This window comes from Ixodes scapularis, unplaced genomic scaffold (assembly GCF_016920785.2).
Source record: "Ixodes scapularis isolate PalLabHiFi unplaced genomic scaffold, ASM1692078v2 PGA_scaffold0__279_contigs__length_252992795, whole genome shotgun sequence".
NCBI lineage: Eukaryota > Metazoa > Arthropoda > Arachnida > Ixodida > Ixodidae > Ixodes > Ixodes scapularis.
Genome location: NW_024609835.1, coordinates 111,733,525 through 111,749,832, shown reverse-complemented (window position 1 = coordinate 111,749,832; position 16,308 = coordinate 111,733,525). Strand labels below are relative to the sequence as shown.

The following is a 16,308-nucleotide window of genomic DNA, read 5'->3' as shown; positions in this document are numbered from 1 at the left end:
TTTTGTAGTAATACTAGTGACCGGTCATACAAAAAAAAAAAAATCGTGTTCACTTTTCCGCTATTCTCTCATTTCTGATGTATTCTATTTTGTTAAACTTTCTCTCTTTATGCTGCTGAATGTTCTGCTCGTATTCTCCTGTTACTGTAATATGCTCAATGTTTTTAAAGTAACGAGTGATTGAAGTAATCTAGTACAAGTAATCCGTTACTTGTAACGGATTACTTTTGAAGTTTGGGATAAAGCCATCGGTTTAAAACGAGTGAAAAAACAAAGACGCAGCGTGCCAAGTCCTGCTCACCGTGCGACAGCTTTCCCCATCCGGTGACGTAAGAGGTCCTCCCGGTGAAGTCTTCGTTCTTTCCGGGCAAACAGATGGGCACGATGTGCGGCTGGAAGGTGACCGGCCTCTCTAGCTCCAGAAGGGCCAAATCGTTCTCGAAGGTGGCCGGGTTGTAGTTCCGGTGCACGACCATTCTCCGCACGGGCACCGACACGGGTTTCATGGTCTCGTAGTCGCCCGACAGGTCATGCTCGCCCAGGACCACGAGCAGTGACGACAGGAACCTGCAGCCGTAGCGGTCAAGCAGTCATATCGTCACTATTAACCCCCTTAATAGGTCACAACTCTTATGTCGACGATATTTTCGTTGACGAACTGGATAAACACACGCACGGTTGTTTCGTTTTTATGAATGACTCAGATTATGGACAATTTTTGGGGAGTAGGAAGATGTCCATATTAACGAGGCAGGACTAAGTAAAAAAAAACTAGGTCCCATGCACTTCGTCCGCTTTAGAACGGCGATGCGCAGGCGCAAATATCGGTGTTCTCGGTTAATTTATATTTTGCTGACGACACTTTAATATACACGGAGACGCAGAGAAACGTCATCTGTAAAGCCTGTGTATAAATTGCTTTTTCTAGCGTTAATGGGTAGGAAAGCACCGGCGTTGAACATTGCACAAAAATAAGCAACTTTGACAAGCATTCGAACTTATCGCAGCAAAACCAACATGTCCTACCAATTGTCCTTCTCGTTCTTTCTCACTGGACGAAAGATGTCAGCGCTAATGATTTCCCGCGTTTTGCTACTAATTAGGGACTTGTTTTTTCTCTCTGGAGGAACAAACCTAATAAAATTGCGGTTGAAACACATCAACGTCAAGCAAAGGTAACTTGACGATAATGCAATTAATGCAGAGATACCAGCGAGCTAGACAAGAACGACGATAATAATCCCTGGAAAAGGGGAGCAAGGGAAACAAAGGATTAGCAGAAATCTCCAAACACATCTAGGTGATTGGGGCGCGACCGAAAAAATCCGCCTGGTCCTGGTATCGAACCGAACCAGGGACCTCACCAATTCCAGCTGCACGCCCTTCCAAATAAACTAATCAGGAATTAGGGCAGAGGTAACATGACGTATACATTTCCTAAACTATACACAAAAAAAGTAAAGTTCAAATGTGTTAAAAAAAATAATAGCACGATCAAATCAATGAAGCAGCTTGTTTGAATAAATGCAATTTAAGACACTCGGTTTCATGATGATAACTGGAAATTAATGGTACGGTAGCTCGTCTCGTTCCCAGGCTGAAATCTACTATGCAGCTTTTGGTTTGGTGAAAGAATAGAATTCTTAAAACGTAGCTGCACATTAGAACGTTTTACAATAGGAAACTCCAAAGCGCCGGGGCCTCCTCTTCTAGAATTTTGTATTTGTTTTTTCTAACTGCAAGTTTGTTTTTTTGTTTTTTTGTGGGGGTGTTTTAATAGAAAACATCAGTTTGAATTTTGTCTGTTCAATAATTTTCCTACACGCACTCAATTAAAGGTTAAAATGCTGTAACTGTTTACTTTAGCCACTTCTAGCGCGAGCGCGGGGACCTTATCACTTACCCTGGTTGGCAGTGCGCAGCCGTCAGAGCGTACTTGCTACTGATGAGTACGCCGCCGCATTTGTTCTTGATGAACAGTCCTAGCCACGTAGCTTCCTTGACCAGTACCTGGATGGTTAAATTGTATTGAAAGACGCACTTTCTCTTAGAAAAAAAATATATACAGGGTGTTTTTTTTAAGCTTAAGAGATTTGTTTAAAAAAAGCCGTGGAAGTTACACTTATGCCGCTTGTGGAGGCGAGTTATACGGACAGGGGGACATATTATAGGGGGCTAATTGTAACGATCAGTCGTGTAATTAATAAAAAAAAATTTTAATTTTTTAATTAATGAAAATAGGCATATGATTCCAATGAGAAACTTGCTCAGCGTCATCGAAAACCACTAAATCAGTCGTTTTCAGAAAGACTTTCGGCGCGTGAGAAGCGTAGTATTATACTGAAGTTACCACTCGTGGAGCAGGTACAAGGCAGGGGCTAGATAAGAGACGTAAAATCGCGCGGGCGCCTTATCGCAACCGCTAGCTTTGCACCTGCTCCACGAGTGGTAACTTTAGTGCACTACTACGCTCCTCGCGCGCTCAAAGTCTTTCTGAAAATGACTGATTTAGTGGTTTTCAATGACGCTGAGCAAGTTCCTAATTGGAACCATATGTCTATTTTCATTAATTAAAAAGTTAATTACCGAATTTTAGTTATTTAGTCGACTGATTGTTACGATTAGCCCCCTATAATATGTCCCCCTGGCCGTATAACACACCTTTACTAGCGGCATAACTAACTTTCACGGATCTTTTTAAACAAATCTGTTAAGCTTAAAAAAAAAAAAAAAAAAAAAAAAAAAACACTCGGTATATATAACATGAACAGGTTAAAGTTTACAGTAAGCTACCACAGAAACAAGGAAAAAAAATTGAGTAGGAAAGTTGGAGGTACCTGCCACGGCCATTCACCGAAGAAAGAATTCCTGCCCCCGACTATCCTCCCTTGAGGACGGAGTGGCCGTACCCCGCAGTCTTTTGTCATGTGGTAGAGAGAAACAAGACTTATTAGTAACACGCTTGTTTTTGATGGCGATTGTCAAAATTAGGTAAAACAAATTTTGTTTGAAATAGTGTATTATTGGTTTTATGGCAAATTTTGGGTTATATTGATAATTATAGCCCCGAGGTGCGAGTCTTTTTTTCTCAAATATAAGAGGTTTTTGTTTATTTCTAATGTAGGAGAAATTCTTAGTAGAAGCGTGAATCCTTATTTGAAACATTAAAATATAAGAAATGATTGCAAAAATACGAGCCGATTTCAATGTAAAGGAGTCATGCCAAGTCTAAATATTTAAATTTCAAGTGGCTATCGCACTAGAATTCATAATGTGTTAATATGCTATACATATGTGTCAAATCTTTCTTGTAATAAACAATGCACTTTAATGAATAAAATCAATACTACCGCGGGACCCTCAGATTCACCCATTCAGCAAGGCCGCCATTTCCTTTAAGTAAATGTGACGGGGGGGAGGGGGGGTGATTCCCTCTTCGGCAATGTTAAACTGCGCTTCTTTCACTTAGTCGCGCTGATGCACGGAAAAGAGCGCATACCGGATCGAGCTCTTAGCTTTGCATGTGCTACGGCGGTATTTAGCTTCGAGCTAAGTGGTGAGAGTGCAGGTCATCGAAAGGCTGGTGACATCAAAGTTATGTCAGGGCTGCCTGGCTACCAGTTACAAATTATGCACATACATTTTTTTCAACAAATATTAAGGCTTCAGAGATTGTGAAAAAATCGTGTGCATATTAAGTAGTCCAGGAAGATTCCGTATGAGGAATGATCTAACAAGTTTTATATTTGTGTCATGACTCGTTATTTTATTCACTGTCTTTTGTTTTATATACGAAGCTGCGTTATTGGTACCTGATTCTGCATCTAAAACAGTCTTTCTGAGTTGTGTTTGATTTGCACTGTAGTTAATTTTTGCTCAACCCTTTACCTCTAAATTAGCACCTGATGAACTTTCACTGAATCCTAAAAAAACGAGCTGTTTCATGCCAACTGCGACGTCATAATTAAGTTAAAACAACAACCTCAAATGTTTGATCTAGATTAGCGGTCTTCTTGCAATATTTCTCAGCGCATCCATAGTATTACCTAACATTTTGAGGAGCTATCAACAAAAGACTTATCCCTCGAAAAGGTGGGCCAGAGAGCAATAATGCCGAATACAATTTCTTGTTCCACAAATTGTTCGGCTGCCTCGTATTTCGGCCATTCGGACAATACGCTGAGGTCGTCCTTGATTGCATCTTCATTAGGATGATAACTTAATCTACAACACTAAGAGTCCTAAAAGCAAATTAAAGTTGTACGCGACCAATTTTTTTATTAACACCGTGATCAAGATATAAAAATGCATGCCCCTAGTCTTTCATCGCGTTTTTTATTCGGAAAAGAGGCCGTGCATCATCGTAATCATGGGTCGCTCACTACGCTTACAGCGATCTCACTAAAAGAGAAACCTGGAAGCCCTTTAGGTATTCCTTTTAACCTAAGGATACTATTGCAAAGGAGACGACTCAACTGTCATACGGAAATAAGCTGATTTGTCCTGGAGGTCTCGGAGTGTTCGAAGCAGGTGCTTGAGAACTGCGGAACCCACGACATCGACAGCTAAGAGGAACTGAAGTGTGAAGTCTCACGTTTCCGGTAGTCCCACCGCAGGGGGCTCGTTTCCGTGGGGGTGACGCTGCCGTTCCCGGTGGTTCCCTTGACGGGAAGCTTCTGCTTGGTGGTCAGCGTGCTGCCGGATGGCCAAGACGTCGTCGGGGGCTGCGCCGGAAGCCTTGAAGGAGCAGGCCGGGGAGTTGTCTTCTTCGTTGAAGACTTGGTCGGTACGGGTGCCTTTGTGGGCTTCACCGGCCGAGATGGTATCGGGAGAATGGGCTTCACCGGCTTGGGCGTGCTTTTGGGTTTCGTCGCGGCCGTCATGGGCTGCGTCGTCTTTACCGGCTTGCCAGTGCCGGGGGTGGGTTTTTTCGTAGAAACTGGGAATTTCAGGGTGGTGTAGTAGGTTGGACGATACACCTGAGTGGTGGCCGGGGGACGCAGAGTTTGAAGCGTCGTAATGGGGGGCCGCTTTATGGCAATTATATTTGTCATGGGAAATTTGAGAATGGTCGAAGGTCGCAGCGTGTATTTTGAGGGATAAGTGACGTGCGGGATTAAGTTTGAGCCCGCGGTGGGATCTGGCCGCGTTTTCGTCGGATTAGGAAACGTAGGCTTCTGCACTGTCGCTCGGCGTGTCGTTTCCGCTTGAGACGTCGGGTTTGGCGTTGTTGCCCTCAGCCGACGTGTTGTAGTCAACCGACGAGTTGTAGTCGGCCGACGAGTGGTAGTCGGCCAACGCGTTGAAGTCGGCCACCGTGACGCCGCATCGATTGAAGACGCGACGTGCGTGACAGTGACGTCAGCGACCTCGCCGTACGACGGTCGCCCGACGCTGACAGTGTTGACATTCTCCGTCACGGTTGGGTGCTCTTCGACATCAAAGTCGAGGGTGTATTCTATCGAAGCCGTGGTCGGCGGCCGGTGCGTGGTGGCAAACTCGGTCAGGTCAATGAAGTCTGGTTGACTGACGGTCCCTTCGTTCCCCATGGACGGAAATCCGCTCACCGTGGTGTAACGGACGTGAGGAGTCTTCAGACTGGCAGCGAGGTCCTCCAAAGCGTTTAGTGTGGCAGGCGGAAGCCTACTGACCGCGTGAGAGCTGATCTCTCCGGCGACCGACGTAAAAGGCTCGAGTGCTGTTGTTTGCGTCGGTGGTTCCGTTGATGAAACTTCGTGCCTCTGAGGATTTTTCGTCGGCGAGTCAGATTGCATCGGCGTCGTCAAGGGCGAGTGCGTTTTTGAGGGCAAGATGCTGACTGTCTGCGGCCGCGAAAACATCGCTGAGGTGACCGGACGTGTCATAGGCCGTGTGAAAGGTCTCGTCAACAGTGAGCCTAGTATTCCAATGGGAGTGTTGGCGAGCACGGCTTGCAAAGAAGGGCGCTGGACGTACAAGGGCGTTGAAGGCAGATGTGGCGGCCGAAGGGTCAGCCTGGTGGGGGTAAATATCATGGCTGGCCTCGTAGTCATCCAAGCCGTCACTAGCGGGGTGGCGATGGTCGGCGGTCGGTGGTGGTTATTCACGGTTGCCGTTCCTTGAGACGTGGATGTTTGTACGATGGTCGGTCGTTTCAGCGTTGTCGGGAGTCTGATGAAAGGCCACAGTGTCGTTGGTCTAGCGACGAGCGCGGTAGGTCTCATGACGGTTGACGGAGGGGTCGAGGGAGCTTCTGTGGTTGTGCTAAGAGGAAGCCTGGATGCCTCGGGGAGGTGGTGTTCGGACCAGCTCGAGGTGTACTCGCTCGTGGTCGTTTCAGGGTCGCCACTATCTTTTGACGCTTCTGAAGTGGTGTGCGTACTGTGTTCTGTCCATGACACTGCGGTGGCGTTGACCTCTTCGGGAAGCTTGCAACACGCCCCCAGCAAAAAACCGTCCATGCAGGCGGCAAGCATCGTTCCCTCCTGCCGAATGCACTCCCAGTTGAACATGCACATCCCTGTTTCTCCTTGGACGCCTTCGCAGGGCCTCCTGCCGATTGTCCATTGTTTCCCTAAAAACCGGAAAGAAACACGAAGAGTATGAAACACTTATAAAATTAGGGGCATAAGCAACACGTAAATGTTGCTAGTCATTATTCTTTCCGTTCTTCCATTTTACTTCAATGTTCTTGAAACGTCCACAAGTCATCAATAATAAAAATTAAAAATATATAAAAAAAGTAGGTCGAGACACTACAATCGCAAAGTGTTACTCTTGAATCACGTAGTAAAAATTCGCATAATACTCCTGACTTAAAGGGATACTACAACGAAATTTCGGCGCTCATTTTTTGGTCTATATTTGTTAAAAAGAGCAGTATCACATGGAGCATACCAATATCTTCTTAAAAAAGTCTCGAAAAGGAATTTTAAAACGAATTAAACGATTAGCAAAGAGCGCCTGGTGGATGTCGCTAACGCCTCGTTTGTAATGCTCGTCTAGGAACCTTGACAGCTAGTGACGGAGGTTGTCTCGTCTCCGGCCACGACGAGAGAAGTGGGGAAGGAGGAACTCCCATCTTCCCGAGAATCCCTTTTGTGTGTCGCAGAAGTCGCTATTGTCCCCCTAGAAGATTATAGAAGATTAACCCGTCACTCAAAATTCGTACAAAAGCAGCCGCTTCGGTGGCTGGAACGACTAGGCCATCCTCTCGACGTCAGCCTCGCCGTAGCTTTGCTCGTCTTGAGACGACCTACGTCACGATTGCGTTGGATGTCACGTGCTCTAAGCTGGGCCTTCTCCAAGCGCTTGCCAGAGTGGGCCGTTTATAACGAGAAATACAGCCACCAGGATCAAAACACAAACATGCGATTGTCATTTACGGATATTGTGGATCATATTCAACCTATTTTTGAACACGACGGGAATATTTCAAATTTTGTTGAAGTATCCCTTTAAGGCAAAGTAACATCATTTCCATCGAATGACATCATGTTATCGGCGAATCAGATCGCGATCCTGACTACGAACGTCACGCCTGTACCGCGCAGCGCCAGGAGTGGAGCGCGCTGATTGACCGAGCAGATAACGCAATTCAATGGAAATGACGATAACTTTGTCATGTAGCAGGGTCATAAATCATGTAAAAACAAAAAAGCTTGTTTTGTTATAGGACACGTTTTGCGTTAAGTGTTTTCTTTGAACAGCAATAAATCGGCTCAGCTGCACTCTTAATTACACTGAACAAAAAAGAATATGCGAAGCCCTTCATATAGGTTAATTTATACTAGCTGGACTTTTATTCCTCATGGTATAGCAGCTTTGTGTCTGGAAGCTGGGTGAAACAAGCATAACACTTATTTCTGCTAATGCGATGCTGTAAATTGAAATGCAAAGATGGCACGAATGCAAGTATTCTTTTTAACGCATACTGATGTTGTTTTTTTGCGTTTTTTTAAAGTGTGTGCTGGTATTTATAAGAGTATAATAGGCATATAATAAATAAAAACATATGCACTACTATCGCGGGCTATAGTTAAAAAAAAAACATGTTCGCCCGTTTTAGGGGCAGCCTAAAGGGCTGTCGAGGATATTTAGAATTTAATGAGGTATGCGTCCTCTCACGAAAACCCCGTGAAGGAACACTTGTCCAGATCGGTAGGCTGAGCTAATTTAGGAACATTGATTGATTCGAACTTTGGATATCATCAAGATGTCCATAACCAAAGCAGTAATCTCCGTTAAAAGGGCTATCAATGGAATTTTTGACTAGGATAAATGATTCTAGATTGGGATTTTACTAATCGCATATTATTTAGTGGGCCGAAAGAAAGAGGGTAAAATGTCAAAAGCCTGCGTTTCGTTACGAACATCTGAAAATAGAGCGGACTATTTCGTACCTGTTTTACTTCCAAAGCTCGCCGCCTTTGCAATGGGATACATTAGCGGTACCCCAAGCCCCAAAGCACGTCAGCCGGCCACAGCTCACGGTTTAAACACGAGCACTGCGTCACTCAGACGTATGCGCTCGTCGACGATCAACCCGTCGACCAACATTTGGATTCGTGTTCGTGGCCAGTAAGTGCGGTGACGGCACTTATCATCACTCACGAATGGCAGGTTCCTTGGTGTACTTAAAAAGCACGTGGAAGCCTGTGCACCACAAGCACGTTACGACCACGGGATTTCTCATTTCGCTTTTGATTTAAAGAGTAAAGCTAAGGAGGAAGAAGTTGGACAACCTTTGAATGGCCACTTTAAGTAAGTATATCTAAGTTACCAACCTTTCAAAGCATTAATAAAGCCACATACCGGGTGTTTTTGCGAAAAGTTTCAAAAATCCTAAAGATTACGGCATTTGAAAAAAAAGAAAAGAAAATGTCTTCGGGAGCGAACGACCATCCACGGTGGACATCAGGAGTTGCAAAAAACATACTAATTAACCAGCTAATTAATTAAAAAAAAATTAATTAACTTTTTTATTAGCGGAACTAGACATATGGTTGCAATTAGAAAGTTGCTGAGCGTTATCGAAAACCACTAAGTCAGTCGTTTTCAGAAAGACTTTGAGTGCGTAAGAAGAGTAGTAGCGCACTAAAGTTACCTACTAGTCTACTCGTGGAGCAGGTACGAGGCTGGGGCAAGATAAGAGGCGGAAAAATCGCGCGGCCGCCTTACCGTAACCGCTAGCCTTGTACCTGCTCCACGAGTGGTAACTTTAGTGCGCTACTACTCTTCTCACGCGCTCAAAGTCTTTCTGAAAATGACTGATTTAGTGGTTTTCGATAACGCTTAGCAACTTTCTAATTGGAACAATATGTCTATTATCATAATTAAAAAGTTAATTAACAAATTTAATTGTTTAGCTGGCTAATTAGTATGCTTTCGGCAATACCTGACGTTCGCCGTGGCTGGTAGTTTGTTCCCAAAGACAGTTTTTTTTTTTTTTTTTCAAGCGCCCTAATTTTCAGGATTTTTTAAAGTCTTCGCAAAAACAGCCGGTACTTTTCATGCAATTGCCCCTTTTTCTAAATTCGCCCCGACGTTTTCCGGGCGCAAAGTATACTTCTGTTCTTGCCCAGACTCATAATCTAAAACTTAAGTCTCCGCTCGTAACGTGCTTTCACGCTTATAATGGAAAAGGGCTATCTAGAACGAACTAGTTGCCGCTTGCTCTCTCTCCTCCTTGCTCTCGACGCAGGGGGGGGGGGGGGGGGGGGGGGGGGCTTGGAATAATGCTGAGTGAGGCCATTTTCAATTGCATATTTGTTCCTAGTGTGTAAAGGCGAAGATTTTACGATGTTACGGGCAGACTAGATTACTTTCGCGGTCTATTCCGATAAAAAACTTTACCGAAACAACCATTTATGCTTGTTGTGCTATGATCATCAGTGTCAGAACAGGCAATGAGAACACGTCGGTCTTTATCAGTGATAAAATTATGATATGCTGCCTTGATTTTCCGAGACAACGTAAAATATCGTCTATGCGGCCATATAATGTGGGATTGCATTGTTTCTGTATCCAATTGTTATTTTAGACGAATGCGTATAAGTTTTGTTCATCGGTATTTACAATGTAGCGCAGTGGGTACGAAATTAATAAGGACTACCCCAAAAAATTACTCTCGGGCCGCTTTAGCCAATACGCATAAATTAGATAACGTGATTTCATTCACAATTTTAATATTGGATACAAATTAAATCTAAATGACTACATAAATAAATAACTGGGAAACAATAGTCTGCCCACTTAGGCTGCCACAATTAATTAATTTCGTGGAGCAATGTGCGCTCGAATATACGTATATATCAGAGGGCATCAATTAAGAAACTAGACGTGTAGATCCTTCCCGAAGGTAAGTTGTAGGAATGGAACACTCACACGGCGTCACCGCCGAGGTGTAATGCTTCGCCGACGCGGACAGGGAGGCAGCCCTGCAACCGTGCAAGCAGGCAATGGTGACGAGGATGGCCGTCCATCGGACTTCCATCACGTCGCTGGAACGAGACGAAAACAGGGACACAGTGAAACTACTCGTCTTATCTTCTCTCAACGGGAGGCCTCCAGAATTTCTACGGAAGAGGCTCCCAGTTTGTGGCCTTGCCCGATCTTTCCGATTGTACTTCCACCACTATTGGAGACATGCGTGACCAAAAGTGTCGCTGCGATCGGACTTCCAGGATTGGCCTAACGCTCACTATGACGTCTTGAGTAGGATGAGCCAACGTTGTTATATTACCTCAGTTGTGGAACTCCTGCGAAGGTGGGTACCTTTCTTTCTTTCTTTCTTTATTTGTTTTCCTTCGGGCAGAGCCCGAAAGAAGGGCCGGTGCAAAAGGCTAAAAAAGCCTGACATGGCACCTGGTCCCTTACCAGTCCAGACAGAAAAAATTAACATAAAAAATGCATTCCATCTAACAAAATAATACAGCAGTATAAAAAAAACTTTTACAAAACGGAGGCACACATACATAACACAAATGCAACAATAAAAGTCATGTATATAAGGATAAAAATGCGTACTGAATGCAAAAAACAAGAATACAGAATATAATCCACATGAAAGAAAAAACAAGTCATCTAAGGAACACACAAATAACAAACATCATTATCGCTCACTTTACAGAAAAAAAAACAGTATATGCCCAACAAGGCGAGTCATGCACATAAAATAAAACAAGGATGAATTTTGAAGGTATAAAGTATAATACAAAACTTTATTGGTGATTAGGAAGCTTAGATAAATTTTATAACATTTATATAAATTTTATATCGCTGTCTACCAGCAGCGCATTACATCTTTTTAAATAAAGGGAACGACTTTGTATAGTTCATAGAGGGCATGTTATTTAATAGACTAATTGTTTGATAGTGTATACTCTGCCTTCCGTAATTTGTTCTTATATAGGGTTCCCGCCTTTTAACTTGACGAAACGGGTACAGTTCTTCTGTTGCTACTGGGGTGGCGTATAACCTTTTTAGATAAATTAATTGAAATAATTTGAAGTGATATACTTGATTTGCCTTTAAGATCTTGTATTTATTAAAAAGTGTCCCGTCCCAAGTTCTCTTATTCTCCCCCCCCCCCCCCCCCCCTAGTTTCCGAATATACGTAGAATTTTTTTTTGCAGGATTAGTAATTTATAGTAATCAGATGCTGTAGTTGTGCCTCATATAAGAATCTCGTAACACATTTTGGAAAAATATAAAAAGTAATACAATGTTTCTACTAACCATCTCCGGCGCCAGGCTTGCTACTCTATAAATACAGCCAAGGACTCGTGATAATTCTGACTTTAGTTTATTTACATGTGTATTCCATTTTAGCTCTTGGTTAAAACACAAACCCAGAAATTTTTGCTCAGTTACTTGATCTATTAAATCACCTTCAAACGTAATCTTAATGAAGCTTGTAAGACGTTTTGTTGCTGGTTTAAAAATCACATATTTTGTTTTGCTTGTGTTTAATTGTAGCCCGTTGGAACTCAGCCATATTGAAAGCTTTACAAGATAGGCGTTTGCCCTCTCCACCAGGCATTCTCGAGTTGCTTCACTAAAAAAAATATTAATGTCGTCTGCATACATTATTAACTCCGGGGAACCAGAAATGCTTACACCATTTATATAGGAGGTATTCACTGGACGGCCATATTTGAGGGCGATATTTGGAGCGCATGCTCAGAACGAGCTCACATTAATATCCTGCTAAGACCGGCAACCTTGATGGTGCTAAATGCAGGTCCAAAAGGACTGCGGAAGCTCGCCGTCAGCACGCGCTCAGCAGCAGAGCACACGGATATGGCCGCAATATCAAACCCTGTGGGACACCATGACGCGTTTTTTTCTTATTTGATTCTAGATTGTCAATTTTTACGTATTGTTGCCGATTTGTTAAATAGCTTTTTAGTAATGCGAGCGTGACCGCGCGGATGCCGTAATATTCTAGTTTGTTGAGCAAAATGGGATGCTGAACGGTGTCGAACGCTTTCCTCAAATCTAAAAACAGTCCGAGTGTAAGTAACTTGTCTTCAATATTTGCAACCAATTTCTCTTTAATGTCGAGAAGAGCTTGCTCTGTAGATTTTTCCTTTTGCAGCCCGTATTGGGCGGTGGAGATTACACTATGCTTTGTGAAAAAACTTTCCAGGCGGTTTTTTATTACGCCTTCAAATATTTTACAGAATATTGTTAGTACAAAAATGGGCCTGTAATTTTCGATACTTTTTTTACTACCGCCCTTGTAAATAGGAGTAACTTTAGCCAGCTTCAAATCAGTCGGGAAAATACCGCTTTCTAACACGCTATTCGCGAGGTATGATAGTGTAGGGCTAATAATTGTAGCTACATACTTGAGTGGTTGAGCCTTCAACCCGTCGTCACCCGCTACTACGTCTTTCTTTATTTTATCCAATGAGCGTTTCTATTTCGTACATTGTTGTCGCGAAGAACATTATTGAATTTGTTATCTTCGTCATTGTTATCACGTCGGCGTTAGTATTGCCTTGCGATACCATACTTCCGCCGATATTTATAAAATGCTTGTTCATTTCGTTTACCATTTCAACGCCCGTCACCTCATTCCCGTTGATTAGGATTTCTTTCACTGCACTTTTCTGTTCTTTCAGGTTTTCTGCAGTATTAAAAACCTCCTGTACTTTCTTTTGGTCATTCGTGAGCAGACAGAAATTTATTTTGGTAATACTGGCGTTTGGCCGCCTTCAAATCAGAGTTTACTTTATTCCTATTTTTTTACAATTCTCTTAGTACGTTCAGGTCACGTGAACGCAAGAATGCGTGATATATTTTATTCTTTCTATTGATTTTCTTTACTAAACACGTGGTTACCCAGGGTTTCCTAATTTTATTACTTTTCCGTTTTGGTTGTTTTAAATGAAAGGATGCGTCATAAGCAGCTTTATACTTCCCATGAAAGATATTAAATGCTGAAAAAGGATTTTCCTCCGTGAACATTTCTCCCCAATTTGTTTCTTCTAAAAGGCAAGTAAAAGTATTCAGCGTTTCATCATTTCTTTCTCTATAAAAAAGTGTTTCAGTTTCCTTTGTGCTTTTTTCACGCATGAAAGGGCACAGGCTAAAAATAGGAAGATGGTCACTGATGTCCTCTATGAACGCACCAGATACAAGCTTATTTGCCAGCACATTTGTAACACAGACGTCAATTGAAGTTGCCCTCTTTTGACTCACCCTGGTAGGCAGCGTTATTTCGTTGCTACAGGCATATTGATTTAAAATGTCCCAAAACTCTCTGGCGTGTCCATCATTAGCAATTGTATTAAGATCCTAATAACATTACGTCAAAACTAACTGACAGTGGTTGAAAAAAGAGGTCAAGCTTGTCCTGTTTGTTTCTAATACTTTGTGTGTTTAAATGCATGACAGAAAAAACCAGAAACCTCCCCTCACTCACTTCAATCCGCCAAGCGTCGTTCGAAGCGCCATCTATATTTTCGTTTCATAACTATGCGTTCGAGCTAAAGGCCATTTCGAAGCCGAATCAGATACAGCGGAAAGGGTTACAGGGATGCCACCCCCGTCTTTTTGAAGCAATTGTATTAAGATTGATGTCTCCAAGTATCAGAAATGGTAGAGAAAATTCACCCAAAAATTGCAGCAGGTTATTTAAAAAAATTCTAAGAAGTCAGTAACATTACCAGAGGGTGGCCTATACACATCTGCAATATACAGAGACTCTACTTTGGCAACCAGACACTCAATATCATTATTCATTAATTTAAAATCTTCCAGTACGTCGTAGTTTAAGATTTCTTTAAAATACATGGCTATTCCACCACCCCTTTTTGTAGTTCTGCATAGACTTTCAAATTTGTATCTTTCAAAATAAGGTGGAGCCTCGTTCGCAGAGAGCCACATTTCTGTAAACAACATTAGGTCAAAACTAACTGATAGTGGTTGAAAAAAAGGTCAAGCTTGTCCTGTTTGCTTCTAATACTTTGTGTGTTTAAATGCATGACAGAAAAGACCAGAAACCTCCCCTCACTCACTTCAATCCGCCAAGCGTCGTTCGAAGCGCCATCTATATTTTCGTTTCATAACTATGCGTTCGAGCTAAAGCGCCAAATGGCGATCACAACGCCGCCATTTACCCTGCAGCTGTCACTCGAGGAACTGCACCTAACATCTATTTTGGCTTCAATCGGCCATTTCGAAGCCGAATCAGATACAGTGGAAAGGGTTACAAGGATGCCACCCCCGTCTCCCCAGCGAACGCGCCGCGGATTCATCTAGAAGGTAAGATGAGCCTAGGTCGGGACACGCTACCTGAAATCACTGCTGAGGCATGGTTGTATGAAAAATATATTATTGTGTCGCAAAACCTAGCAAACTAAAGATTTTAAAAAACATCACGCGCCCCCCATTTTGTACTAAACTCCCATAAAAGTTACTATAAAAAGAGTTTTTTTCCGTTGGTTTTTAGGTTTCTGGTAACGTTGAAACGCACGTATCCTGATTCAGTTACCAAAACAGCCGTCTGGCGGCGCGTTGAGCAACGCTTGGCGAGTCGTGGTGAGTGAGAGGGGGTACTGTTCCTGCATGCGGCGTCTATGAGCAGTTCCGTAACTGAGCTAATCTAATAACGTTGGGATGAGCTCTCCTCTCACCGACGAAAATAAGAGCAAAGTCAGACTCTCAACTCTGATGGTGTCGATTTAGGAACGTGATCACCATTGGCGGCGAGAAGCTCGCCAGGGGCGCTTCTGTTTTCTTCCCTATGGCTAGGGCACGTGCTACCCACGTGGTTACGTTTTAATTTATATAGTGCATAGATGCTTGGCATTGCACGTGCTTGCACCAGCAGATGCTGTTGAAGTATCCTCCCTTCGGGTTGGGAAAAGACTACACCAGGCGGCGATACCGAAACACCTCGCCGCGAATACTTCGATGCGGATCAAGAAAAGCAAGACAAGCCCCCCCTCCCCTTCCCGCTAGGCCCCCTACTCTTTCGGCTTTATAAAAAAAAAGAAAGCTGGGGAGGAAGCGAGTGGACACGCCTCCTCTTCAGCGTTCGCTCTGCTAAAGTGGAAAGAGTGGAGGGCTCTGCGGAGCGAGCTTGTGCTGCTTTTCTTAACCTGCAAAACGGTATAGACGTTTCCGGCGGCTGTCCTGAACCAGGCGATTTACAGTGCACGTCCCGGGTTTTGAGAGTGTACTTCAGTGTTGCCCGACTGTGCTGAGCTGTGGGTTTTCTCGTTAGAGAGCTCCCGCAGCCTGCATAGAAGCAATTCCCGACACTGGTGACAGCTAGACTGCTGCCTTGTTTTCTTTTTTTTTTTTATTATTGTGCGTTTTGTGGCGAATGAAACTTCTCGGGGCCTTTGAGAAAGCATTTTACATTCTCCGGGAACAAATAAAAAGAAATAAAAGCTTTTTGGTGAGTCCATACACGACAAAATGAATGCAACTGGAATGTTCGTTTCATTTTACTCAGATCATTGACGCCTACAAACACTCAGCCTTGCCAATCTACGAAGGTCTTAACTATTGAAAATATTTAAGGGGAATCAGTGGCCGAGTGAGCTAGCGCACACCAACTCGGAGCACGTGGAGCGAAAGCTTGTGCAGCAGAACCCAAGGATCCTGGGCTTAGTCCCCGCCCCTGCCAGTTTCGCTCTGAATGAGCATCGTACCGGCGTGCGGTCTTGTATCACTACTGCGTGATGCACGTTAAAGGCCCCAAGCCAGCGGTTGTACTGTACTGGCTAGATTGCTCATCTACAGCTGAGAGACAAGTTGCTCGTTGAGGCCGACTAAGTTCAGGCTGTATAAGCACACACACACCGAGTT

General features: G+C 43.5%; 1 protein-coding gene across 1 annotated transcript in view; it reads right to left on the bottom strand.

The window, feature by feature from the left end:
- The window catches only part of LOC8024663 (serine proteinase stubble), a 34,787-nt gene extending 24,313 nt beyond the window's left edge, over positions 1–10,474 (bottom strand). The window contains 5 exon segments of the mRNA XM_040500065.2: positions 302–612; positions 1,904–2,010; positions 2,838–2,917; positions 4,595–6,553; positions 10,366–10,474. Of these exon segments, the coding sequence (XP_040355999.1) occupies positions 302–612; positions 1,904–2,010; positions 2,838–2,917; positions 4,595–6,553; positions 10,366–10,474 (2,566 nt within the window).
- Between the last annotated feature and the right edge of the window lie 5,834 nt (positions 10,475–16,308).